Raw genomic sequence first — 27,539 nt, 5'->3', positions numbered from 1 at the left:
GGGACGTCGGCGTCTGAACCCCGGCCTGTACCCTCCTGGATGACGCGAGCTGCTCGGGCAGGCGGTGGTGAAATCCGCATAGGACGAGGATAAGCCACAGCAGCACACTCGCTCCCTCTCTCTCGCTCACGCGGGCAGCCTCGTCCACACACACACGCATCCACGGCACCGGCAGGCCACGCACGCATGCAGCAGACACGAGCCCAGCGGTGAGCGTGAACGAGAAGCGGGGACGGGGGCGATACGTTTGCAGAGTCAGCGGTCCTGTTAACCTACTATCGCCCGCGGATGACAGGGTGACAGGGTGAATGACACATGACGAATATCACCGCGCAGCCACTGTGCCAGAAGAGTAATCCGTTTATTGATTTCACAAGGAAAGAGGGTACAACACGGAGGTTCAGGAATCCTCTGTGACACGTTTGAAGTACATTTGCCTGCATAAATGCGGTGGGATCCTGTGCCTGCCTCTCACGTGGTCGTGTTACGCGTGTCCTGTTCGTCTCCCTCGTGAAGCTCATCCATCAGGTCACACAGGTTGTACACTAGGTCTTCCATCAGCACGTAAACCTGTCAGGTAGATACATATCCTTGAGTGTATTGATAGGATACCTTAAAAAGGGCACTGGAGTGATTTCATGCTTCATAAAGTTGAGGGACTCACCAGGACAGATTAAAAAAAAACAGTGATCAAAAAAAGAAGAGGCAGATACCTCATGACTTCTCATTTCTACGGATTAAGCTCCACAACAATGAATCCTACATGTCACATGCAGCCGCCGTACAGTGTCTTTTGTGAACAGTTTGTTTTTTAATTTAGGTCTCAAGCCCGACTTGAGATAACCTTGATGACATCATCAGGTTAACTTACCCAAACTTTAGAAATCTTCCCAGGCGTCAAAGGAGATATTACACCACTGATGCGGTTAGTATTCCTCCTGAGGAGAACCCTGAACTAATGTGAGAGCCCCTTTAAAATACAATCTGTAAGATGATTCAAAGACTTGCCTCTTTGTGCAGGAACCCTGTGATAATGCCCTCCAGGTCTACACTTGGATGCTGTTGACTGATGCTGTCTGAGGAGACATCGCTCAGTGAGGTCGTTCCCTTGAATTGCTTTTCCCGAGTGCGTTTCCTCACTTCATCCAATCTTCTCCCCTTCTTTTTGCTGTCGTGTACAGACTGTAGACAGATAGAACACACTTACATAATACATGACAGCTTTTACTGAGCGGTTAGTACGGTCAAATGTTCTCAGCGAGCGAGCTGGTAAACAGTTGTATGCATCTTATGGCGTGAATAATTATCGCTCACATATTTCACAACGTTTATTATATTGGCTGTCACGTGTTGTTTGAGGTAATAGCTGCACGTATATGTGCACCACAGATGATTTGCACTGGTCTAGGTGCTGTTAATTCACACCCTGGATGCACAGTTGGAGAGCAGGTGCACATTTTCACACAGTGTCCTGTTACCATGGTTCCCTGTGAGTAATAGGCTGTACCTTACCTATGACTCAACCATCATACGATGGAGAGAATTACCCAGCAAAACACACAGACACACAGTCTTGAGTCCATTTCTAAATATATAAAATGTACTTTTTTTCTATTTTGACAATGATGGCTGACAGTGGAGACACGAACCATTCGGAGGGAGATGTTGTAACGAGTCCGGGTGGATTCACAACCAAGACATTGTTTAAGTGATGACCAACTGAGCCCCCGGGACGCATCATCTCGTCTGCATTTGAGCAACACAGTCAGTATCCTCATTAAGACTCTCCATCCCGGCGCTGACGATGCAAAGTTGCTGAAATTCCGACTCATGAAAAGGACGATGCAAAGTGGGAGAGTATAATGAGGATGGGTGCAGGGTAACAATCATCTGCATGAAAATAGACGGGAACTAAGTGAGAGCTTTTGCTCATTATCTGCCTCGACCAGTCACACAGCCAAAACATGAATGGCCACGACTGTATTCTATTGCTAAGCGACTATAATGACTTCTCTGGGAGACAAAACACACTGGATGGAGAGGATTATAGCTGCCTACACTTAGTAGGAGGACTGAATGTGGAATGACGCGTTAACCCCTACATATCAGATGGTTAGCCAAGCACGCACACAAACACACTCACGCACGCACACAGACACACACGCACACACACACTAACACTGAAATCTATTAATAAATAAAAGGTTACTCAGTTGTAAAAGGTGACAAAGATGCTCGTCCTATAAATTAAACCAACCCCTTAGTGTTATGGAGAACTAAGCACACATGACATGAAAAAACGTTGTTTCAGAAAACTAAAGTGACATCAGATTGTAGATGTATGCCGCATTGAGAAGCCAGGTTGTGTGGAGGCTGTCTAGTAACAAGAAATCAAGAGTTGTCTTGTTGAATGGCAGATGAATGAATGACAAAATTGAAGTTGTGAATTTGTGTTTCATTCATGCTCATAAGCATATTTGAGTCTGCTGCCACTCAGTGGCAAAACATTTTATAGTAGCCCCTCAGTGTATTGACAAAGGTGAGTACACAAACACATCGTATGTCTTTTCTCCCCTCACCTCCACTGATTTTTCAGTTAAAGCTGACTGGGACTCATCTTTAATTCTGGACCTCGTCCCATTCTCGTCTGTAGCAGTTGCTCCTCCCTTGTTCTCACTCTCTTTGTCATCGGCCACATCTGCGGTGTAATAACACAGCAGTAAGCGGCATGAATCTTCACCAATACATCTGATTGAAGGGCTGTGCGTCTCACCAGCTTCAGAGATCGGGGGTTCCTCCTTATTATCGATCCACGTGTCTCTTTCTGGAAGGCCCAGCATGTTTCTGAGCCTCATGGCCTCAGCAGCCATCGTGTCGAGCAGTTTCCTCCACAGCTGCTCCCTGCAGGGGGCACCACACACTAGAAAATCCTGTATGCTTACCACATTGAGTGCAGGTGTGGCTCATGAGTGTGTATGTGACAGATGCTATAACAAGGCTGCTAGTGCCTCACATAATAGCTGCTGATGTTAGCTGGCGATGATTAAGTTGACAAGGTTCAGAAAGTTGCAGAAGCAGGGAGTTAAGCTGGGCCAGGCTGTTCTCCTGCACTGGCTCTTGCTCACGCAGAGACAGCACAACCTCAAAGAGAGAATAGACAAATGTATAAATATGTGTTTTTGCATGAACCAGGTTTTATCATGCACCATATCACGTTATGCTACCTGTCGGAGTGTACGGACAGAGAAGTCCAAGGTGCTTTCTGGATGCACTTCTTGCCACAGTCTCTTTAGGTCCTCCACTGGCTGATGAAGGTACTGCAACTAAAACAATGTATGTAGTTAATTATATGAGGAGTATAATAAACATGTGACCACAAGACTCCCATGTAGAGAAATCACTGTCACGCTACAGGATGATATCCATCACCGATAGTTATCCTCCTCTAACCACTATAATGCGTGTTATCATTTTTAATCACTCCTCAAGGGGAGAGAAGAAAATGTGTGTGCCACCCTGTGGGGTGATAGAATGTGATAACGTGAGAAATTAAGATAGCTGTAATCAACGTAATATTTTGAAATGACACATGTGACTATTAAATAAAAGTCCTACATTTATCCAAAATAGATGGTCCAGAATAAGATATAATATTTCAATTTCATGTATGGTTACTCTTAGTAGTCATGTATCCAGTTATTCCCTCCCATGTCGCTTGCTTTTGTCTCATATAGTTATCCTGAAGAGACTTTTAAGTCAGTCGTTAATAAAATCCAGGTTGGGAAAGGTCAGCCATAATGAGCGAAATGTCAAAAAGATCAACACTGTGAATGGGCCTATTAGCGGGTCATCATCTCACTTTGAATGAGGTGGTGCAATGAACACAAACACTCTGCACAAAGAAACATGTCTAACACATCAGTGAGACATGAATTTGGGCAACCCTGATGTATGATGAGCAATGTGTCTCAAACTATATGAAACTAACATATAGGTTGGATTGGATCATTCTCTGTTGGTAACACTGGACTCTTCAGGATAGTACAACAACATAAACTCCACTGGTGACTAAGATAAGTGTGAGAAGCTTTAAGAAGATTACCTCTGTGTTTTTGCTTAAAAACTCTTGCTCTTCAGTGACATATAGTTCTGCCGGAGAGCTGGGTCTCTCTGGGGTGCGGACCCCCCAAAGCACCTCATCCACAATCGACAGACACAATTTTACCTTCACTATCTCTTCCAGCTTTCGCTGCTCGTGCACACACGACATAAACACAGACAAAAAAAAGTTTCTGGTTACGGGGACCTCCATTCCATCGGCCCATGTGTTTTTTGGTGTCACTTTCATACACACAGGTGCATTATACCTCTATGAAAAGCCTCTGGTCCACAGTGTTGTCCTGGTACAGAGCCACTCCTCTCAATGTGACCTGCATGGAGGCTCCTTGCAGCAGCACAGGGTGGGTGTTAAGCTGCCATAGTTCAGTTTCGATGCCGGGCTCCTCGGACTTAAATAGAACCTCAATCCGCTGGATGTCACCTGGACGGCTCACTCCTGGATGGGTGAGGAAGCAAAAATTTAAAGCAGGAAGGGGCATTGCTGTACTGGTCGAAAGATACAGTATGATAGGCTGACAGGCCGCAGGTGTTTGGAAATGTTTGTGTGTACCAGAGGAGGAGTTGAAGTAGAAATGCAGACTTTTTGTTTGTGATCGCAGTAAAGGGAAGCTGTGTGGCACTGGAAGACGCTCCCAGCTGTAGAAGATAGCGGTGCTGCCCTCATTGTGCAGCTCCAGGTGCGAAGAGGCGCTTTCTCCAGTCAGCGCCTCAAAGAATAATGTGGCACTTAGTCCCACTTCTCCCTGGACCATAAGTAAATAAGAGAGAGAAGGTGAAACAAATGAAAGCACATTGATAAAAAAAAATGTCCACCTTGTTGTTTAGTCTTTTTTGTGTTATTGAGATGCATTTGTCATGCAATGGGGGACTGTATGTATAATGAACTGGATATGAAGTTCCAATTTCCATAACATGGGCCTCCAGCACCGTGGATGGTGTATATAAGTTGGTTGTCACATGTATCACTCAACACTTGGTCGACTCCACTGCAATAAGATTGATTTAAAAATAAGTACAGTACTGCCTTTTCCGACAGTACTTTTCCTATCTCTATTTGTAAATAAAAGAGGGAAAAGCATAAAAGATCACTTGGTATGTGCCAGTGTAGACTCCAAGTCCAACTACAGTCGAGGCTTTCTTGTGTGCAGGGTTTTGTTTGTAACTGGAGAACCAGACATAAATTAGGGCGACCTGTAACACGCAGAGTGTGTGCCCTGCAACTTGGACCCAAGTCATGATTTTGAATTCATACACACAATCCAACCTTCTTTTTAAATGTTGTTCCGTACCTGGTTAGCGGTAGAGTTTCCAGTCCAGCGAGCAAGCTGACCACAGAATCTCAAGGCAGGAATGAGCAGAGCATCTGACCGGATATCATCAGAGTGGGCCTGTGGCTCACTGTAGTCGGCAAAAAGACAGTAGAAGTACCACCAGTAAAAGTAGGTCTGGGACACAGACAGAGTCATTAGCTCTGTCTGTGTCCCAGACCTACTGCTCACCTCCCGAAAGGAGAGCTCCAAGTGTTTCTTCTCCTTGACATTTTCAACTTTGGCATCAGTAAGCTGCTCTCAACCAGGCAACAAAGTGTGAGGACCAGTGACGACAGCTACCGCTTTCACAACATGAGTTTGAAGTAAATGTAAAATTCTAAAATGGAGGACAATTGAGTCCCAGATAAATTGAAAATACCTGGTAAACAACATGTTGTATCCCAACTTAATTAAGCAACATTTAATTGATAGCTCATGGATTAACTTTTTTAGTGACTTTGAAATCAGTAAATCACAGCTTACAGGTTCTCCTTCCTCATATTCTCGTGCTCTTCCTCCTCTTCCTCCTTCTCCAGTAGTGAACCACGACACACTGAGACATAAGGGAATGGCTTGCTCGAGCCAATAACCTCCAGTTCATTGATTTCCTGTAATCAAAGTGACACAGAGTGGTGGTTGTGAACAAAGTGGTCAGCTTTGTATGTCCATTCAACATTCAGATTATCAGGATACGGCTGTCCTCTTCACACGCATCCAGAGCATGCAGCGAGAGAGGAAAAGATGAGGTATCTGATAAAAACCTTCAATATGACAGGGCATAGGTGTTGTAGAACACACTGTCCAGAGCGACAAACAATGCACATGCACTGTTCTCGCCCTCTTCCTGAGGCTCAAACGTTAACGTACGTATAAGTAACATTGAAAGATTTACTTTCTTCCACCTCGTTCGCCTCTTCCTCCTCTTTGTCTACTTACCTCCCTCTGTCTTCTTTTATAGCTCAATGAGCTCACCTTTTTTCAACCATTTCTCTCCCTTTGCATGTATGTCACAAAGTCATGGACAAGTCCGATGCTGACAGGACAATCTGTTACTGTTGGTGTGTTTGTCAGGAGGTTCTTCAGACTCCAAATCACAGTTGTCATCACATTCACCAGCAGCACGACAGAGCACTCTTCTACCATTTTTTTTATGTCACGAGCACAGATGTGTGTGGGTGTGTGTGTGCGTGTGTGTTTGTGTGTGTGTGTGTGTGTGTGTGTGTGTGTGTGAAAGAGAGGGTACTGCATAGAGAGCAGCAAGGCAAGATCGGTCTTTTTTCTGTCACCCTCCCAGATCTCATCAGAGCTACTTTATTACTGGACATGCTCCAGATTTCACAACTGTATCTTTTGTGGGCCCTAGTGTTTTTTGGAAGGGCTCCAGTTCCTCATTAATCGCCTTATGCATGTGTAAACTGAATGTACATTTTGCAGGTTATGAAATATATGATCACATATTGGCACAACAGCATGTGAACCAGATTACAGCCGTGTGCCTGCATGCGTATGTTCACTTCTGTGGCCGTGCTTGAGCATATGCTTGTCTGCCTTGTCCACGTCCTGTTCCTTGTACAGGAAGCTAAGCACAGTGTGCTCAAGGCTGGATAATCACAGGCTGTTTGTGAACACATAGATTGATCCTGAGCAGCAAGCGGCTCCAGAGACAGAGTGTCCTGTGGGTGTGAGCGGCTCCAGCGGGCTGTGTGGTTGGCCAATGAGTAGTCCAACAACGTAGTTGTTTGTGTTCAAACTAAAGCTCTATATCTGTGCTGAATGAGTTATAGAAAATTAAGTTATTGTACATTGTTAGAGAGAACTAAAATAATGTGTAATGGAAATAATATGGGATTTGGATTGTACCGCAACAACTTTCCGGTTAGATCATTAGTCCAGATGGGATGCTGGAGGCTTTGTACATCACATTGCATCAGACAGTACCCAAAGGGAATGAACACCTCAAACTTTGACATGTTTCTATGTTTAATGGAGTCTAAGGGAGCGCAGTTTAACTTGATAAAAATCTTTATGGGATCTAGGACATTTTACATTTGAAAAAATATAACATACATTATCTGTAGCAGTTATGGCAGAAAATTGGAATATTGGGCATTTATCATAAATATACATACATTTACATAACTTGTATACACACAAGTGTCTTAAGTCTAAGACCCCTTTTTAGTTTTTACTATTTTGAACTGTACCTAAAAACGTAATACTGTACCAGCACAAATACCATTAAAACTGTACCAGCATGCAATTAAAAAATTTTAAAAAGCAAATCAGTGGGGGAAAGGGCCAATTGTAAAGCTAAAATGAGATCAGTTGTGTTCATTATAAGCGCTACTGAACCAGAGCTAAATTCAGTGTTATTCAGTTTGTATATTGCGTTACCGGCTTTTTCATGTCCATGTCCTGTAGAACTTCTCCGAGCTCCTGACACTGGCGCTGCAGGTATGCACTCTGGTCCCAAGTCCGAGAGGCTGGACGCAGAGTCTTAGCAGAAATTAGTCCTTGATAATAAAAAAAATCCCACAGAAAGAATACAGTTACTCTCAGTTCAAAGTACTTTACCACTGTATTTCAGGTGAATGCACAATCGGTAGAAACAGTTTTGAGAACAAGGCAAAGGGGACAATTTGGAATAGGTGTCTGTGTGTACCTGATTCCTGGCGTATGCTGCTCGGTTGTGCCACGTGTGTGACAGGCTCCTGCCTGCCCTGCTCGGCCTGAGTCAGAGTGGCTATGATGCCACTCATTTCATCTCCATAACGGTTGGGCAGGCTCCAAAACTCACTGCCCACACGGTAACCCTAAGCCATAGAAGTAGCAGTAAGAAAATATGTGGATGAAGAAGCAACAGGTACAATTATGTCACTGTTTTGTAGAAATATAACAAATATGAGACATGATTCTAACGAATTACTCAAGACGCAGTAAACCAGAGAAAGCATATGTGTCATACATAACCAGAGTGGATAAGTGGCATCACTTGGTTTAGAAACTCCCTCTTCTCCTGAGTTTCTCTGAAATGGTTAGCTTGGTTCATCAGCAAGTTTTCGACTGGCCTGTCGAGCATGTCTAGAAAGAGTTAAAAAGGGCAGATGACAAAGAAAACCATGGATAGACAGAAATAGACAATGAATCCTCTATCTTTATCCTCTAAATTCGCTTAAAAAGAAAAACCTCATTTTAGATTGTGTATGAGATTCTTTAGCTCATGAATTCCTGAATCAGGTTAAAATCTAAAGTAATATATTCATTTTTTTTGTACTGCTCTATTATCAATGTTGATAAAACTACAGTGAAGTGAGTTTATTGTGGCTTCTCTCACATCTTTGCAGTTGTATACAAGTTTCAGACTCAGATGATTTTAATTCCCAACACAGGAAAATTTGTTTGGTCCAGTACTCCAGACATGAAGACACCATTAGCCCAAAGTAAAAACAACACAATTAAAAACACAGCAGCACAACATACTCATAATAAAACATATTTAAGGCTGGAATGCTGCTGCAATATGATGACTTTCTGGAGCAGGTTGCTGTATTTTCGGATCAGCTCACCAGATAAGAAGTTCTGCTGCTGCCTGCGCTGTGTCATATGTGTATGCCAATGCTGTAGAGCATTACACTGCACGTTTCTGTGGCCTGAAGAGTGGCCATGGCTGTTCTCCACAGCCGCAGAATGATGCGTCTCTGGGGCCTCGGATGGATCATGTCTGCTGGACTTTGGGATGCGCTTCACCAACTGGATAATGGAGAAGGAACCAGAAGGGACGAAACATAATACAGACAATGGATTTCAAATGCATTTGTTAGTTTGTTGACTTTTTTGGTTGAAATATTTGAAATGCTAAGATCCCATTATGTTTTCATACTTTACCTCTGTTTCCCCTTTGGCCTCCAGATAACTTCTGAAATCCTCTAAACTACCCAGGATGCTATGTGAAAGAACCATTCCTTGGTCATCTAACCGAAGCCCTTGTGATCCTGAAAAGAGAAAAACAGGACAGAAAAGAAACAGTAATTTTAGTCACACGGATGCATATTCTGAATTAACACCTCTTTTTTATCTACAGTAAATATTTGAATAAACCACTGTACAGTCTGTAATCATCCATAAGGAAAATGTATTTAACCAACCTGGGTAGTCCAGAAGTTGAGAGTAAGGGTCCAGATTCACTGGATGCACAGCATCCCTTACTTCAACAGCTAGCTGTGTTTTACGCACACAAGCCTTGAGCGCTGGTTTTTGACGATCCTTGGGTGGCTTTGGTATATGAATCTGCAGTCATCATCACATGTTCAGTTACATATTCAACTGCATTAAAATGAAAGCCCCTGTAAAAACATGGGTGCCACACACACACACACACACACAATTTGTATTTTATTTGAGGAAGAAAATAAATGTTCAAACTAATTGTAAATAATGTGCATTGATGAAGTGGGGTCACTTTATTGAGGTCCTGTGGGCGAGCCTGGATATCCTCCTCCGATGTTCTTAGCTTCTTGTTCTCTGGAGGAGAGGAGACTTATATTATAAAACGGCAACAGTTTGTGTGTCCTTGATTGATGCTATGTTGTGTCAAACAGAGTGCTACACTACTTCAAAGTATCTCTTTAATCTCTGCACACAGAGTTTATATGAATTCATGATCCTTTTTGCGAGCCCCTCATTCTACCATTTTGAAAGGTGAAAAGAGGTTCTGGTGCATTGTGTGCAAAGTACATCAGTGCTCATACAAAACCAAACACACATACAGAGACAAAGAGATTAACCTGGAATACTGACATGGTTATGCAATTCAGTTAACTTCACTTTATCTACCAGTGCCCGGTTATAGTTTCCATGGCCACACCAACAATGATTAATCCTTTTTATTCTGTAAGTGTTGTGCCTCGCTTCCTGAATGCTTTCCTTCACAGTTAGTACAGTTATTCAGATAAGCGCCCCAAGCAACAGATGCCCTTGGCCCTTGAGGAAGGAAATTGTCTTTACAAATTAATCTCTCTAAAGAATATGATGCTGTCATATCTTTTGGTTCAGATCTTGTGTATTACTTCCTGCCATTCAAGGCATCAAATCCACATTTGCTTTTCACTGTAATTCAATGAAAAGGTGATTAAATGCAACAAGTACATTTAGCGTTACCCAAGTACTTGAGTATTTCCATGAATGTATACTTTACACTTCTAATCCACCACGTTTTCAGGGGGAAATATAGTACTTATTTACTCCCCTAACATTTGTTAGGTAACTTACTTTGCAGATTAAAAATAGGTCATAAAAAGAGTAAGAGTATGAGTTCTGATTCTTTAGGTAGCCTACTGCTAACATTGTTGTACTGTAGGCAGTACTTGTAACAATAGGCCAGGCTGTGTCTCCACTGTGGTGTTGCTACTACTAAAGTACTTGGTAGAAGTAACGTTACTCAGATGTAACATCAGCTAAAGTTACTTCTTCTAACACGCTGCCTACAAAGAGGAAACGTTTCACATACACAGGGGCAACGTACTCGGAGTGTGTAATAGGTGAAGAGGTGGACATGTTAGCGAGGCTACATTCACTTTAGAGGGGACGACGTGAGGACAGAGGTGTAAGAGACACACAGGGAGTGAGTTGCGGTTACGTGAGCTGACCTGAGTGACGTCGGACCTCCATCTTCGGGGACTCGCTGCAGCTCATTTGGTCAAACTGCCGTGAAAGCAACCTGAAAACCAATGTTGCGTTTGTTAGCTATCAAGCTAACGCTGCTATCAAGCTAACTCCCAGCCCGAGTTGGGATTGTCTGGTGGTAGCCATGGCAACGGATGCCTTAACGCTACTGAGCAACAAAAGAGGCTTTCTTTATTATTTCTTTAATTTGTGTTTTTTTGTATTCTTTCTTTTTTTCTTTCTTTCTTTTTTTTTCTTTCTTTCATATATAAGCAATATAAAAATCCAAAAATGTACAGATACAAAAAACAAAAACAAAAAATAAATAAAAAGCACCATCGTATTAAAAAAGATACAAGAACCGAGGCAGGGAATAACATATAGCTTATACATGTATTTAAGCCCCTGATTTTACCTAAATAAGTTGTTAGTAAATGTTCTTACTTTATTTTTTCCGTCGGCGAGGGATATACGGAATAAGCACAATAACAACATACATATAACAAGTTAAACTAGTTACTGTAATACATGTTAACATAATAATATAGTCCGCATCGTGGATCTTCAACATGAGGAACACATCGGCCCTCTCTGTCAGTCAGCATGACGCGGATGAATCACGGGGTGGAGTACGGCCTATATAAAGACAACATCAGCCTTAGCGCCAGAGAAAGCTTGAGTGTGCCTATGAAAAGTTAGACAGCAGAATCTGCCCACTTTGTTGCGTGGAGCCAAGGGCCGACATCGCATTTAACGATGGAGGGAGGCAGCATCTCCACCGGACAACAGACCAGCCCCATCCCGGTTGCGCACCAGCTCAGCAGTTCCACCACTGCTCCCCAGCTTCATAGTAAAATGGACGGGCAGTGCGCTGGGTCCTCCAGAGTCTTACTGGCATACAAAAACGCGTCGCAGAATCTGAGTTCATCGGGAATTAAATTAGGACTTGGGATACTTAAAGTGGCCTCGTCTCAGTGGAAACAGGACAAGAAGACGCGCTCAGATGTAGCCGTACGGCAACTGTCCACAGCCAACAGCAGTCCTCTCTGCAAGAGATCCCCACTTGACCATCTGGCAGCTCTGGTTCTCCACGGGCGAACCCGGCAGCGCCAAATTGGCCAAGCGCAAACACCGACCAAGCCTCAGAACTGTAAGCGCATCGTGGTCCTCGGTGCGCCCCGGGTCGGCAAGACCTCCATCCTGAGAAGATATCTTAGGGACGGTTTTGTGGAGGAGTACAGTCCCACCTCCGAGGATTTTCTCAGGAAACTGTTTCGTATCCGCGGAGAGACATACCAAATTGACGTGCTGGACGCGTCCCGGGAAAGGGATTTCCCAGCCAGGAGGCGACTGTCTATCCTCACTGGTGCGTATTAGCTCATTAATGTAAACTCACAAATGCTTGTCATTTTTTATTTTATTTTTTAAAACAGAAGATTCGTTGCAATGTATATAGATGTATGCGTAAATGCTATTCGCCATTCGAATAATGCATTGATAAACATGTCAACGATTAGATACAAATAATACATTCTCTTTCTTCTTCGCAGGAGATGTTTTTCTCCTGGTATTCAGTCTCGATGACCGGAGCTCTTTCGACGTGGTGTGCGCCCTGCGATCAGAGATTCTTGCCGCAAAATCCAAGCTCGCCAAATCCTCTGTGCCAGAGCAGTGCGCGCAGCCGGAGGTTCCCCTGGTGGTCTGCGCCAACAAGGTGGATGCCCCAAAGTCTGAGAGAGGAATATCAAAGGCAGAAGTGCTCCGAGTCCTCGGTGATGACTGTGCCTATTTTGAAACATCTGCAAAGGAAAGCACGAATTTAGAGGAAGTCTTCGAAACTTTGGCAAAGCTCGGCGGGCTTCCGACTGAAACTGGCCCGTCTCAGCATCGCAAACTCTCCCTCCGTTCCTACCAGGCAATGCGGACAGGTCGTGTGCCGGGGAGGGGCTGCCAGACCCCGGGGCGCGATGAAGCCTGCGGGGCTCTGTACCCGCTGGCCCGTCGGCCGAGTTTTAGCACGGATCTCCGACAAGTTATTGGGTCTCATACTGCAAGAAAGCCGGGGAAAGCGCTGGAAAAATGTCGGATTCAATAAGAGAGAATTACAGTATCAACATAAAGCAAGGAATACAGTAACGTTTAATGTTGTACATAATATAATGCAGTATCGATGTCTAATTCAACACTTGAGATGATGTTTTCGAATTAAAATATTTTTGAATATCATAATGGCTTGCTTATTTACCCAAGAAGTATATATGGATAGACAGACAGACATACATACTTTTATTAATTCCAAGGCAGAATTGTTTACATTTGTTTACATAAACTAATATTACATATATCGATGCCCAATACATAGAAAAAAAACAAGGAAAAAAAACAATAGTGCAAGATGTATGGATCTATCTATCTATCTATCTATCTATCTATCTATCTATCTATCTATCTATCTATCTATCTATCTATCTATCTATCTATCTATCTATCTATCTATCTATCTATCTATCTATCTATCTATCTATCTATCTGTCTAAGTGTGTGTGTGTGTGTGTGTGTGTGTGTGTGTGTGTGTGTGTGTGTGTGTGTGTGTTTGTACCTTTTCAACTGAAGGAGAACGTAGGAGGATGTTGAGTCAGGAACTTCATCATTGTAGTCATGACTGTTGCATAATCTAAATTCATATTCGATAGCAACTCCTTCTCTCGCCCACTCTTCTTTTTTATCTCTCTCTCTCTCTGTGAGTGTGTGTTAACCTGCAGTCATGATTGCCAGCCTCAACACATCCTGAACAATCACATTGCAGCCGAGGTTTCCCTGTTGGAAGGCAGGAGTTACCTTCCGATCCTAAATTACTTTAAAAATGACCTCTCAGGCAGCCCTGTCACTCAGTGGGCTTCATGCCTGCCAACAAATGAACTTTCACACCCATGATGACTCACTCTTGATTTTGTGAAGCTGCAGAGGCCTCTGTAAAGGGCATAGTACAAAATCATGAGGGAGAAGTGTTGATCTGTTCAGGCTACATCTCACCTTGAAGCTTTGTAGCACCAAGACATGACAACTAACTCCAACTATGAATGAATGAATAAAAGCTACAACGTTACAGTGTATGATGTCTGTGGCCACCATTCATTGAAATAGCTTGGTGTTAATAACAAATCCACTCTGCAGTTGTTAATGAATTGGATGTTTTTCCTCTGTGTGCTGCACTTTGTGAAGGTCGTTCGCTCATCTTGCTGGAGGTACAGAGCGTTTCCATGGTCACTGCTTTTTAAGTGTATATCCAGGCGAGGGCTTTACACTTACTATAGACCTCAAACGATCCCTACCAGCAGCATTTGTAAAAAGAAAAGAAAATTACACAGTGCAATAGTAAATGGATTGATAGCGCTACACGCCCACACTGTCACCTAAAAATAGTGACGACTCTTAAACCGCTTCTTACGCATTAAAGGTGATAATCATGCCATACCACTTGCTAGATCTCGTGTGTTTTATTCTAAAAAAAAATGTGAGAGTACTTGTTTTACTCACAGAGCTCTAATTGGCTGCCTTTAAGATATTATAAAGATGTGTGGTGTGTGAATGTGAGTCCCAACGCCAAGGTGAGGCAGAGGCTCAGGGATAGTTGGGGCCCTCAAATAAGACCTATTTAAAAAGAGAGAACTGTTCCCAAGAAGTTTAAGGTCAGGGCATTGAACCCTGAGGTCAGAGCATCCATATGTTTAGCTGACGGGTTGGTTCTGGTGCTCATCTTCATTGTGGAACTAGTTGATGATCAATCACATACTCTTCTTCAAAATGAAATAAAGACTTCTTCCTGCAAAACAGAGGTTAAAATGTTAAAATGTCACGTGGTGGGAATGTAAGCGTGTCTACAAGTGTACGGAGAGTAGCGCCTGTCAACACTCCAATCAGTCACTATTTCATAGCAGCTGGGGCGAGATCATGCCACAGAGATAAGGATGAGAGGATGCAGGTGGCTCGTCACGCAAGTGATGGAGAATTTAAATGATAATGGTTGGTGGAACAAGCACACACGCACAAACCTAAAAAGACACCTGCCGCTAGGTTTTGGTCCCTAACTCTAACATTAACTTCTGATTTGGCCTGTTCATTTGGTGTATCCCATAAATGCTCTAGAAGTAAAGAAGGAAAATGTCATTACATTTAACAATAGAGAAAACGTTGAAGTGAAACCTGGAGCGTAGAACAGTTCAACATCCTTGTTTTAAGACGGTTTGGTGTGGTCTGATTGTTGTGCTTTAAGTAAGTATCACCTGTCAACATATCAGGCAGGTGAGCAAACGCTTGTCAGGTGCGTTAAAAAATATCTGTTTTAATGTGAGAAGGTGCTCAGCCTGTTTCATGATATAACCAAACAACGTAAGGCACCATTTAATTTGTCATTTCTGATTTAACCAAAGCAATGAATTGCTTCAATAGATATTTTTTCCTCTTTTTCACTACTTTGTTTTTGACATGCGATCCCTGAGCCAGAGATGTTGGGCTGATCACGTTATGTGCTCTCTGCCAACACCCACATAAAAGTACGCGATCGAAAAGGAAACCATGCCATTGGTGCAGCGTGTCCATCCATATGGAGCCCTTCAAGGGACAGAAGGTAATAAAAGGTTACCAGTCAAAAACACGTCTGCTGATAAACTAAAAGATGTTAATTTTCAGTATTTTATATACGTTTGTTGTAGCTGTACAGTTATATTTAAGATATTTAGGTTTAGATGTGAGGCTTTCTGGTTGTCTCATAATGTGGTTGTAGTAAAACAATGTTTATGAGTTTAAACGCTTTCTTTGTGTTGTGGTTAAGCTGTCTAACATATAGCAGCCATGCCCATATACAAACCTATTCCCAGAGCTGTGGACAGCCTCTTTTGGGATGCACATTTTCAGACGTCAACTAAAGACAATACTAGGAAATAGGAAGGCCCCGAGCAAAGGGCAGGCTTCCAGAAGTTTCCCAGAATGCTGATGTCTAAAGTGAAGCCACAGAGCTTGTCTAAATCCACAACTCGGGCCTGGAACAACGCATTTGACCAGGGGGCGACTGGAAAATATAAATCTGAAGTGATGGCTGAAGGTAAGACAATCTATGTGACTTGTGTTTCAACGAAACAGCAGAGATCTTTTGGTTTCTGTGAGACGTGAGACTTCCTGTGACACTGGTGTCACTGTGACGCTAAAAGTGCCCAAGAGGGACATTATAAAAATGTAGACTTTGATAATGATGTGCTGGACTAATTGTGGACTTTGTTTTGTGTCTCTATTTTCTTCTCTATATTTCTCATCACAGAAATACCACTGCGAGAAAAGAAACAGAAAACTCTTCCTCGATCGGATGGGTGTGGTCTGAATAACTTTGACGGTATGCTCATTCATTATCTCTCATATCTGTATACCATCTACTATTAATGGAACACTTTACTTAAACCCTTACTAATGGCTTTTTTAACACAAACAATATAATGCTTTTAGAGCCGTAACACCTTTAAGGTTGCCAGGTTGTAAAACAACCCTTTATGGTGTTCATTCCTCTCTCTCTCTCTATATTATAGCTCTATCTTAGCTTCTATGGCTAAAGTCTGTCTTTAATTTTCTAACATATATAACTAGGTACTAACTTTTTGCACCTTATAATGAGAATGATGTTTTCAATGGTCATTCATAAATTGTTTCTTCCACCACAATAAAACATAATAGAGTTTAATTGTAAAGAATAATTGACTAACATAGTTTGGGTCCTGTTGTCCTGCAACTCCTTCCCAGGTGGTAGTGGTTGACTGCTCTTCTATGTGAACAAAGTCATGTCAAATTCAGTATTTTTCGCCACTTTAATTCCTTACTTCTCAAACATTATATAATATTTCTTTATTATGCAATGTTTACATAAAAACATGTGTTTTAAGTTCTGAATTACCGGACTACAGGATGGAGGCCAGTCATTTGAATGAAAATCACTTCGCCAAACGCACGGACTTAAGTGTTTCACCTGCTGGCTCGGCCTGCGTGGTCACACTCATAGACCTGACATTGGGATGACGTCGCAGACGAGATATATATTCTAGGTTCAAGTTTGACCTCCATTATAATTGATAATTAATCTTAATTGCTTGCTGGCGGGTTAACTCTGTTTTTTCTTACATCCGTGGTTTACAATCATGTTTACACGCTGGCAGCATTCATTTGACCTTTGCTGGCACACGGCTTTACTTCTTGCACATCACTGCCACCAACTGTCCATCAGTTGTACTTCTTTATGCATGTGCCCAATAAATAATTGGAAAAACATTACTCTATGTCACTACTCATGGTCAAAACTTCAACAGGTTGTCTTTTTTAAGAACTCAGCAAAAAAAGATAAAGTAACTTACACTGGAGGGTGATGCGCTCCTCAAACAGGTCTTTCACAATCTCAGCAAGTGGTGGCCAAAAAAAAAAAATCTCTTTTGCCTTGTGCTCATTCGTTGTGCTTCTGCTGTTACAGCTCTGGATTTGTCCGGAGGGTTGAGGATAGTCCTGGTGGGCAAAACCGGATCGGGCAAGAGTGCATCAGGAAACACCATCCTCGGAAGAGCCGCCTTCAAAGAGGACCCGAGCCCTGAGTCTGTGACCAAGCACTGTGAGACACAGAGCGGGGAAGTGGACGGGACTGCTGTCCAGGTGATCGACACTCCAGGTCTGTTTGACACGGGCATCACAGAGGAAGAATTAAAAACCAGAATAGAGGAGTGCGTCAATATGTCGGTGCCCGGCCCTCACGCCTTCCTACTGGTGATCCGGCTCGGCGTGCGGTTCACGGAGGAGGAACGAAACGCTGTGAAGTGGATCCAGGATAACTTCGGAGACGACGCCTCCATGTACACTATCATGCTGTTTACATGCAAAGATCAGGCCAAAGCTGACAATGCTCTGAAGGAGTGCAAGGAGCTGCGGAGACTCTCTATTACATTTGGACGCAGGTACCACGCTTTCAACAACAACGACGCAGAGGACCAAGCACAGGTCAAGGAGCTGGTCACCATGGTCAAGGAAATGATACAGGATAACGGGGGGAAGCACTACACCAATGAGTTGTATGAGAAAGCCCAGAGGAAGCTGAGAGAGGAAGAGGAGCGGAAGCAACAAGAGGAGGAGGAGAAGAAGGAGGAGGAGAAGAAAATGTGGGATGCGGAGAGGGAGAAGAAAGAGAAAGAGAGAGAAAAGGAGAAAAGGGTCAAAAGGAAGAACATACGCGTGGCCTCGGCTGTCGCAGTTTTGTTGGTGGCAGCCGGGGTGATTATAGCCCTGGGAGCCGACACCACGGTGGCGTTGGCTCTAGGAGCTCCTGTGCTGGTCTTGGCTGTGCTCTGTGGTCTCGCTGCTTTTTGCTTATGGAAGGGCATACGATGCAAAGCCAAGGCAAATGTTCCAGTGTAAAAATGTGGGAGGCAAGGACATCTGCAGGATGTGGCCCTGAATATACAGTGGAAGTATTGCACACTTTACTGTTTAGAGCTCATCAGTGAATGGTGTTGTTATGGCCCTTTCTGCTTTCTGCTTCCATAATTATAAAGTTTTAACACAACATTTCAAAACCAGGAAGTATGTGATTTTAACGCTGACAGTAAACGTACGGTTTGAAATGTGTTTTCGTTCTGTTCTTTCTTCCACTCATTTATTGTTTGGAGCTTAAAAATTACACCTGCATCATGACTATGAGATTCCTCATGAGTACTGTTAGAATGTATCGCGATATTGTGCTATAGATTTCATAAAGTTCTTCAGTACATTATTTTTGCACAGTTTATACGTTCTCAACTTGTGATAATTGTTCAAACAGAATATCCATACGGATTTGCTCATGATCCTTATTTAGTCTGTGATGGGCTGTTTGGCGAGCTTTATTATTAGTAACATTACTAGCTCACTTCCCTCAAGGAAACGAGAGACAATGGAAAATGACCGCTGATCACATTTCACTGCGGAGGCATTGTTAACGTAGCAATCCCTGCTAGCCACCAGCACATATCTACCTCACAATAACCAAAAAGGCTTTAGAATGATTAGTGGAGGCCCGTCTGAGTCAAGCACATATTGGTCAAAGTTGTTTGAAATGTTGGGATCAGGCTGAATTACATTTCTTCACTAACTGTTTGCACAATGATAACAAACAGATGAATGAGCTGATTTTAATAAGACCTTCGTAGTACTTGAACTGCATCATTCAGTGCTTAGCTTGCTTTGTTAGCTTTAAACACGTCGCAGGTCTGGCAGATTGAGTCTTCATCCATAATGGAAAAAAAAACATTAATAAAATGCATTAGGTAACTTAGATTTACAGTTTTCACATGGTTTAAAACTCTTTTTTTAAAGTTGTCTTTGTAGTGATTTTTCATTATATGTGAAAATATTTTAGGTTTGCATCCATCACATCAATATTTTAACCTCAGAACGGTAACCTTCTCTCTTTGTGCCTTCATACGCAAATGAAACGATCCCCTCAAGTTTACTTCTTTGTCCAGTAGAGGTCAGAGTTGGTTCATGTTTTCAAAGACTCAAATTGATTATGGAAGTGAAAGATGTTCGATACCGTATTTCTATTAATATAAATGCCAAAATGTTGCGTAACATTTACATTTCCCATTTGTGATATTAATCTTTTATATGAGTCACCTTTACATTCAAACCTGTACATCGGCTGGAGCTGTTGCCTCGAAGCTTGAAATGAAACATACAGGGGACAGGTTCGACATTCACACTAAACAATTGATGCCTTTCCTGCCTGGAGTACCGAATATGACAAGCGTTTACAGTAAAAGCAGGAAATGCACTGCAACTGAACATCTCAAAGTTCAAAGCTTTAATCTCACTGTATTAGAATGAAATGCAAAACTTAGACAAACATTAGTCAACAATAACAGTCTCAAAATAAAATAAAACAAGAGTCTAATGTGATCAGATAAATTAATAAATATTTTCCCATTCATCTGTATGTAACATGCAGATATACTGGCAGGATGAGTGGTGGAGACCGGACGAAAAGTAACTTTTCTGTTGTGTAAAGTTACTTTTCACATCAGAAAACCTTTCATTTTGATCATTTGTGCTTTTAATGCCAGACAAGCAACTGTGCAGAGCTCTGGGAGCTTTTGTAGGAATTCTTGCTTCATGTAAAAAAATATTTGTTAAAAAAACAAACTTTGAAATTGTTGTCACATTTGTTCATCTTTCCGTACAAATCAAACAGAGCAATTACAATACTGTTCTCCAGACAATAGTCGGAATAAAAGGTTAATGTATCAATGTTTAAAAGATTGGTCATAAAAGGTTAATTTAAAGTTTTGCAAAAAAATATATGAAACGACAATGAAAATTATGACCCCGCAAGTTTCTCAGCTGTCTATTGTTTAGGGTTTCACCCACCACTCGATGGCTTTAGTAAAACCTGCACCAGTGAACACTGTAGCTGCAGAACCAGGGGCGGCAACAGCTGTGACTTGTCCTGTCACGAGCAAATTATTACTTACAGTGTTCAGATAGCCTGCACATCTACTCCATCTTTCTTTGGACTTCTTCTTTCTCTGGGCCTCATCGTACATGATTCTGGTATAATTACCATTTAGGTTCACTATCTTGTCTATCTTTTCTAACAGATCAGTAACCTGAGTGTAATTTCCCATGCATGTGTTGTCAAACACATGTGTGGTCTTCCACTCCGCGCTGGGGAGTGGAAGACAGGGAGTGACGTTTCTGAAGCGATGTGTTCCTGTAGAACCAGTTGTCCCATGTTTGATCTACAAGGCTATGGTTATGTTTCTCTTCTTAAAATATCTTTAAATAATGTTAAATATGCCTGTGGTTACCAGGATCAACTGTGATCAGTGTGTTCCCTTTGCTTGAAGGAACATTTGAGTCATCATGCAGCTAAAATCACTTCCCACTGTGCAGAGTATGTTCAGAAAACCTTTTGACCTTTTACATAAAACATACCTGGTAATTGATTAATTATACCTGTAATGCTGAATGAATGTTGTTTTACTGCATCATAATATATTATTTATTATGCATGCAATGCATTGTTTCTTCTGCGCTGAAAGGAACACTTTGACACTGGAAATTACTCTTTTATATTTATTTTCTTGGCGAGCGTTAGACGAGCAGATTGATAAATGCAACAGTTAACGTGCCTTTGTTTTAACTTATGCTCAGTTGAAAAATGCATTTTTATCCATCTATTAAATAAATTATTACATTTTATTGCACAATGTGAATTTACCTGTAGTTGGTAACAAAAAGTATTACAAATATTACATTTTCTTTTTTTCTGAATATCACCTGGAGCTTTGACTTGACACTGATGGCTGATAACTGCAGTGTCATGTAACTGCAGTTGCTAACTGTTTGTTTCTCAGCTTACATCTTCCCACGAGAGATTTTAAATTTTAAGCATGAGCCACAGTGGTTCTGTCTCATGAATTCACTGGAAATCTAGAAGCTTTTGTTGGAATAATGTTTGCTTTCTTAACCTTTTAAACACCGAGCCTCTTTTTAGGTTTCTGCTTGAAAATGACATACAAACTAAAATGGCTGTGTCTCTGTGACCACTAGAGCTATTTGAATAATCTTGGAGTTAATAAACAAGTATAATGTTAAGTTTTGCTCAGATGTGTAAATATCAGTCTAAGTGTTACTGGTTAAGAGTAAATGAAGATGACACACAGAAAGGAATGTAAAGTTTCAGGTCCGCCTAGAAAAAAAAGCACTTTTAGCATGATTTTTACCTTGAAATGATGCGTTCGTAAGCTTTTAATGTTTGCTTTCTTAACTGTGATGTCCATGTCATGCAAACTCGATACAACATCAAACAAGACTTTTTGAAGCTTTTATCCCATTTTTATTTTATTCCTTTCAAACAGAACAATTACAACAGTGTTCTCCACGCAGAAGGATATTCAGGATACGAGTGTACAGCATAAACATTTTACGGTCGGTCGTAAAAGAGTCATTTTAAAGTATGCAAGCTGTGATTAATTTGTATGCATGTACAATAATTAAAAGAAAGAACGCAATGCAGCTTTGCCAAAAAAAAAGGCTAATTTTAATTTACTGTAACGAAGGCAATCAATGGAAGGACCTCTCTAGTTTTCTTAAAGGATCATGGCTTCACATCACTCAACTCTCTGTTTTAGGTTTCATCCACCTCCCGATTGCTTGAGTAGCCCCTGCACCTGCAACTAATAAAGCTGGTCTAATTACTCCAATGGCTGCTTCCTCTGCCATAAAAGCAGCACCAGCTACAGGGGCAGCTGTGAAAACTGCTGCCCCGAGCAACTGAGTACTTACAGTGTTCACATAACCTGACCATCTACTCCATCTTTCCTTTGACTTCTTCTTTCTCTGGGCCTCACCGTACATGATTCTGGTATAATTGTTACCATTTAGGTCCACTATCTTGTCTATCTTTTCAAACAGATCAGCCACTTGAGTGCGATTTCCCACACATGTGTTGTCAAACACAGTGTACCTTTCCTTAAAACCACTGATCACCGCCTTAAGATCAGGATCTTGGTCTACATACTCCTCAATAGACTTCTCCTTGAGCATGTCTCCCCAAGTGAAGAGCACCAGAGTGTAATTGGAGAAGTCCTCACCGAAGTTGTCTTTAAACCACTTGACAGCATTCTTCTCCTCTTCAGTAAAGCGTGCATCCAGTCTGATCACTAGCAGGAATACATGGGGTCCTGGGTCACACAGCAAGACACTTTCCTCTATTTCCCTTTCCAAGCGCACTTCTGCAATCGCCTTGTCAAAGACTCCCGGGGTGTCGACCACATTCACAGTTCTTTCATCAAAGTGGCCGCTTTCTTTTCCACATGTCTGAGTCACAGAAGAAGGAGACATCTCTGAGGGGAAAGCCTTTCGTCCCAGGATGGTGTTTCCTGTTGCACTCTTTCCTGATCCAGTCTTCCCCAGCAGGACAATCCTCAGGTCACTGACAACCGGAGAGCTGCAGTCTGTGGACAAAACGACAGAGAGACCCGTCAGTTGAACCTCTGAGAGCTTTTGGGTCAGCTCACATGAGAAGAGCAAAAGGCCTGCATTACAGTATATTCCTACAAGTAAAGACACTCACCTTCTGTTGAGGTTAAACCCATCGTGTTGTAGAAAATGAAGTAAACAAGTCAAACCTTAACCTTTCCTTCCAACTCACAGTTCAACTGTACTTGTTTGCTAGTGATTTGCCAGTGAATCACTCTCTCTCTCTCTCTCTCTCTCTCTCTCTCTCTCTCTCTCTCTCTCTCTCTCTCTCTCTCTCTCTCTCTCTCTCTCTCCCCACCTCAGTGGTTTCCAGGAAAACGAAACTACAACTTTTCAAAACTAGGGGATAGAAACATGAAAAAAAATTAGTTTGGATGGAAACTTCTTACATGCTAAAACAGGGAACACCGTGTTAATTTCTTCTAGATCATATTAGTCTGTACTGATAGTTATTTTTTTCTCTTTCTCTCGGTCTCCGAGTGTGAAAATCGAGGTTGTGAGCTGAGAGCGTTAGTTAATGGTGATTCTATCTGTATTTCCTCGTGAAAATGGTGGATGCAGTGTATAATATAGTGTAGTGTCAAACTGGTGTTGTGGGGTTGTGTTACTGTGTGCACCTGTGGTGTTGTCTAATTCTTGTTTGTGTGCAGCCGACCAGTGACCGTGACTGTTGCAACTGAATACTTATAGTGCATAACCTGCACATCTACTCCATCATTTCATATTTCTGCCTTAATGGTTAACATTTAAGTGCTCTATCTTGTCTATCTTTTCAAACAGATCAGCCACTTGAGTGCAATTTCCCACGTATGTGTTGTCAAACAGTGTATCTGTACACTGTCGTGTACAGTGTATGTTTTTATATGACACCAAAGTAAATACATTCACCTTCTACTGAGGTTAAACCCATTGAGGTGTATACAATAAAATAGCTGAATTTGAACCACTGTGTCTGTGCATCTCTTAACCTTTCCTTCACAGTTCGTCAAGGCTCAAGGTCCACTTCCAGGAGCATTAAAGCATAAAGGATTGCCCAATGCATTGCGGTTGCCGCCCTTCTATGCTGCACACTGACAAAATTCATAAATAAGACAAAGACAATACATTTGAACAGACATAAACTTGCATTAACTGATTATTGCCACTTGAGGATCAGTGGAAACACAGATAGTAATCAACAAGTGTGTCAGCATGAACTTTGATTCCAAACTCTGCTAAAGCTTAACTGCTGCCCGACATCTTACCGAGCAGCTTAATGTCAGCGCTCCTCTTTTAGGAAGGAGAACGATGAAAGTAATAAGCACAAGCGAGGACACGTTGAAGCCAGTGTTGGATTGGTGGCAGTTTCTCTATTGCCATCTAGTGGATCTACAGAGCAATGTTCGATGTACCCACCTGCACACTTTGTCCTCCCTAACCTCACTAAAATAGTCCTGCGTTTTCCCACAAAACAAAGTTACAGTCTTCAGTATAATATGACATGGGAGTTGTTTCACGTACTGCTTCTCAGATCTCCTCAACACCCCAAGCTCCAATCAGCTTTCATCTCCTCCTCGGTTCCATTTGTTGCCCCAATATGGTCCCTCACACGCCAAGAAATGACAACATAGTAGCAATCAACAATGTTTGTAACAAAGTGTCCTTGTGCTGTCATTATCTGAATAACTATCTGTGTGCGTGCGTGTGTGTGTGTGTGTGTGTGTGTGTGTATTTAGTATGCAGCATTACACGCTGCTGCCCTCCCACACCCCTGTGTATGAGATCCAAGGAGACAAGCTGGCCAGTCATAACAGAAGAAAGACACCAACAACTCACATCACGCGACTACACCACCAAGAAGCGCACAGAGGATCATCAACCTGCCATCTGTGGACATCTGGTTGCTTGATTGGTGATTGAAAGGTATGTTTTATGTGAGGGAATGAGGGAATTTATTGAAGCAAAGAAAACCATCTGAAGCAAGTTGAATCCACTTATTCTTATTAACGTAACTGTTTTATTGTACTGGTTAAAAAACAACTGTCACCCGCAATTGGCTCAGCTCTCAAATTATATTAGTTCATTCAAATGTGCTTCTGTCAGGTAAATGTGTTGAAAACTGTCATCTTATCATAGGTTTTGCTCAAGAAAGACACTGAGGAGGAGAAGGGGACCCATCTCGAGATCTCTCAATCCCCTGACGTTTTACTGGATGACTGAGAACATACTGTGGGAAACTTTGACTTTCATCGACTGAGAGCACAGTGACCTCCTGGTGAGAAAGACAAGAAAGAAATCTGAAACTGTTTTGTTTTTCATCCCGCAATTGCGCTAGAGGAGCTTCTTCATCGGCCATGGCATCAACAGGTCTTCAGCTGCTGGGCTTGGTGTTGGCTGTGCTGGGTTGGGTGGGCGCGGCGTTGGTGTGCGCGGCTCCTCTGTGGCGTGTGTCCGCCTTCGTGGGAGGAGAGCTGGTGATCGCCCAGGTGGTGTGGGAGGGACTGTGGATGAACTGCCTGTCTCAGACCACAGGCCAGATCCAGTGCAAGTCCTATGACTCCACCCTGGCTCTGCCCAAGACCGCCCAGGCCGCCCGGGGCCTCACGGTTCTCTCCCTACTCCTCTGCCTGCTGGCCCTCATGCTCGGGGTGGCGGGGGCCAAGTGTACTCACTGCATGGGGGACGGTAACCAGGCCCCCAAGGCTCGGCTGTCCAGGATAGCAGGGCTGCTCTTCCTCGTGGCTGGCTTGGCCTACTTGATACCCATCTGTTGGACGGCCCATGCAATCATCAGGGACTTCTATGATCCGACTGTTGCAGCGCCCTTCAAGAGAGAGCTGGGGCCGGCCCTGTACCTGGGCTGGGGGGCCAGCCTGCTGCTCCTGGTGGGGGGCTCTCTGCTCTACGTGGGCTCCTCTCCACCAGGAGTAAGAGCATTGCCGGTTTTCGGCGGAGCAGCGAAGGACAACCCACTGCCGGGGGCGTCAGGGGAGGCGAAGCAACAGGATAAATCTTTTGTATGAGATGATTTTATTGGACATGCAAGGTCGAACTACAAGGTCATCATTTATCAGAGGACATCAGTCTGTGTTGTGTTTACTATCTTATAATATTCAAGATTGAAGATATTTTTATTGTCATATGCACAGAGAACAGAAATTTACTCCGTACAATGAAAAGCTTAATTTGCTAGGTTCTCCTGACACACAGAATTGCAATAAACTTAAGGTAAAAAAACATAGAATTACAATTAAGAATGACAAAAAAAAAACATTGCTATGAATGCTAATAGTATAATGAAGTATTATAAAGTAGAGAGTTTTGTTTTTGTTTATTTAAATCATAATGTGGATTCCATTACACTTTGGTCAATTATTATTTTACATTTATTAATTAAATTACACATTGAGCTACTCGGCTGAGGGTTTCTAATATAATTTATATAATTGAATAGCTGTCCGTCAGAGTGGGATTTTACATGAATTGTGGGAGGTTTCAAATGTTTAAACGTTTACTAATGTGTGTGACTTACATTTCTCAAATTCCAGCCTGCCTCTGCTTGTGTGTGTGTGTGTGTGTGTGTGTGTGTGTGTGTGTGTGTGTGTGTGTGTGTGTGTGTGTGTGTGTGTGGGCAGTCTGTGTACAGAAGGCCAGTGTATGTGGCATATCTGTGTATGCTCGTGTGTTCACTGACAACATGTGTGGGCAGTCAGAGCGATGCTTGTTTATTTTCTTTTTATGAAAGTAAATTGTTGATGAATGAGTATTTGGGGCATTTAGCAAATTTACTCGTAACATTTTATTTTTCCTTTTTCATTTATTTCTTCATTCTTGTTTATATTTATTTGTCCTGTAGTTCTGTGCAATGTATTTTATACTGCACCCTTTTATTGATATCAGTTCAAACATCCCTGTTGTCTGAATATTACAGCTTTTTTAATTTGCCTTCATTGGAGAAAATATTATTCATGTTTATTTAGTTTTATAGTTTCCAGAAGTAGTAGTTTAGTTTGAATTTATTTTCACAAAAATAATGTGTACAGTTACACTTAAACAGTCTTAAGTCTGGAGATGTAAGTCTGATAATGTTTCCTTCAGCATTTACCACGGTTGACTTACACACACAATATACATTATTCAGTACATACGTGTGATATTTCATTTTCCACCTTTAGTTTTTTGTTTTGACTGTTGTTTGTATGATTTATAATCACTTATCCATAATAAATATGTGTTTGTATTCCACTACAACTGTTTTTAATTATACTTTAGAAGTAAGCCTCGTCATGTTTTAAAGGTCTGTGAAACACATTGATTACTCTCGTCTTCTTAGTTATCATGTATATTATACCAGAAAGATATATTTGCTGTCATCTATTTTTATGAGGTTGGGGAAAGTGGTTTCAACGCCTGCACACTCACTCCAAAACA

The 27,539-nt window shown here is 42.1% G+C and overlaps 5 protein-coding genes across 9 annotated transcripts; 3 read left to right on the top strand and 2 right to left on the bottom strand.

The window, feature by feature from the left end:
• Nucleotides 1-342: 342 nt before the first annotated feature.
• Nucleotides 343-12,405, bottom strand: mycbpap (mycbp associated protein). 5 transcript variants are annotated; one of them, XM_068592563.1, is made up of 20 exons: nt 11,808-11,927; nt 11,075-11,145; nt 9,889-9,950; nt 9,575-9,716; nt 9,315-9,421; nt 8,996-9,179; nt 8,395-8,510; nt 8,092-8,242; nt 7,824-7,942; nt 5,913-6,037; nt 5,409-5,517; nt 4,670-4,862; nt 4,368-4,555; nt 4,103-4,249; nt 3,225-3,323; nt 3,014-3,141; nt 2,774-2,901; nt 2,580-2,698; nt 1,009-1,182; nt 343-570 (listed from the first exon to the last, which is right to left on the bottom strand). In XM_068592563.1, exons 1-20 carry the CDS (start codon nt 11,888-11,890, stop codon nt 472-474), a joined length of 2,544 nt encoding a protein of 847 aa, XP_068448664.1. In that variant the 5' UTR covers nt 11,891-11,927; the 3' UTR covers nt 343-471. The 5 variants fall into 5 exon arrangements, with proteins under 5 accessions (XP_068448664.1, XP_068448666.1, XP_068448663.1 ...); XM_068592565.1 differs by lacking the exon at nt 11,808-11,927 and adding an exon at nt 12,387-12,405 and having other exon boundaries at nt 2,580-2,901; XM_068592562.1 differs by having other exon boundaries at nt 2,580-2,901; nt 11,808-11,946.
• rasd2b (RASD family member 2b) lies at nt 11,467-13,319 on the top strand. The gene is made up of 2 exons (XM_068592567.1): nt 11,467-12,456; nt 12,641-13,319. Exons 1-2 carry the CDS (start codon nt 11,847-11,849, stop codon nt 13,183-13,185), a joined length of 1,155 nt encoding a protein of 384 aa, XP_068448668.1. The 5' UTR covers nt 11,467-11,846; the 3' UTR covers nt 13,186-13,319.
• A 2,763-nt stretch (nt 13,320-16,082) lies between these two features.
• LOC137795191 (GTPase IMAP family member 7-like) lies at nt 16,083-18,707 on the top strand. Its single transcript, XM_068592535.1, has 3 exons — nt 16,083-16,191; nt 16,405-16,476; nt 17,596-18,707. Exons 1-3 carry the CDS (start codon nt 16,083-16,085, stop codon nt 18,525-18,527), a joined length of 1,113 nt encoding a protein of 370 aa, XP_068448636.1. The 3' UTR covers nt 18,528-18,707.
• A 3,398-nt stretch (nt 18,708-22,105) lies between these two features.
• On the bottom strand, nt 22,106-23,333 carry LOC137795221 (GTPase IMAP family member 4-like). Its single transcript, XM_068592573.1, has 2 exons — nt 23,224-23,333; nt 22,106-23,104 (listed from the first exon to the last, which is right to left on the bottom strand). The coding sequence occupies exons 1-2, from the start codon at nt 23,243-23,245 to the stop codon at nt 22,263-22,265; spliced, it is 864 nt and encodes a 287-aa protein (XP_068448674.1). The 5' UTR covers nt 23,246-23,333; the 3' UTR covers nt 22,106-22,262.
• Nucleotides 23,334-24,966: 1,633 nt separating this feature from the next.
• Nucleotides 24,967-27,310, top strand: LOC137795074 (claudin-9-like). The gene is made up of 2 exons (XM_068592328.1): nt 24,967-25,031; nt 25,245-27,310. Exon 2 carries the CDS (start codon nt 25,463-25,465, stop codon nt 26,129-26,131), a length of 669 nt encoding a protein of 222 aa, XP_068448429.1. The 5' UTR covers nt 24,967-25,031; nt 25,245-25,462; the 3' UTR covers nt 26,132-27,310.
• Nucleotides 27,311-27,539: the final 229 nt, after the last annotated feature.

This window comes from Clinocottus analis, unplaced genomic scaffold (genome assembly GCF_023055335.1).
Source record: "Clinocottus analis isolate CAN_PGR_092001 unplaced genomic scaffold, fCliAna1.0.p SCAF_27, whole genome shotgun sequence".
NCBI classification, from domain to species: domain Eukaryota; kingdom Metazoa; phylum Chordata; class Actinopteri; order Perciformes; family Cottidae; genus Clinocottus; species Clinocottus analis.
The sequence above is the reverse complement of the archived record's forward strand: the minus strand, read 5'-3'. Positions and strand labels throughout refer to the sequence as shown.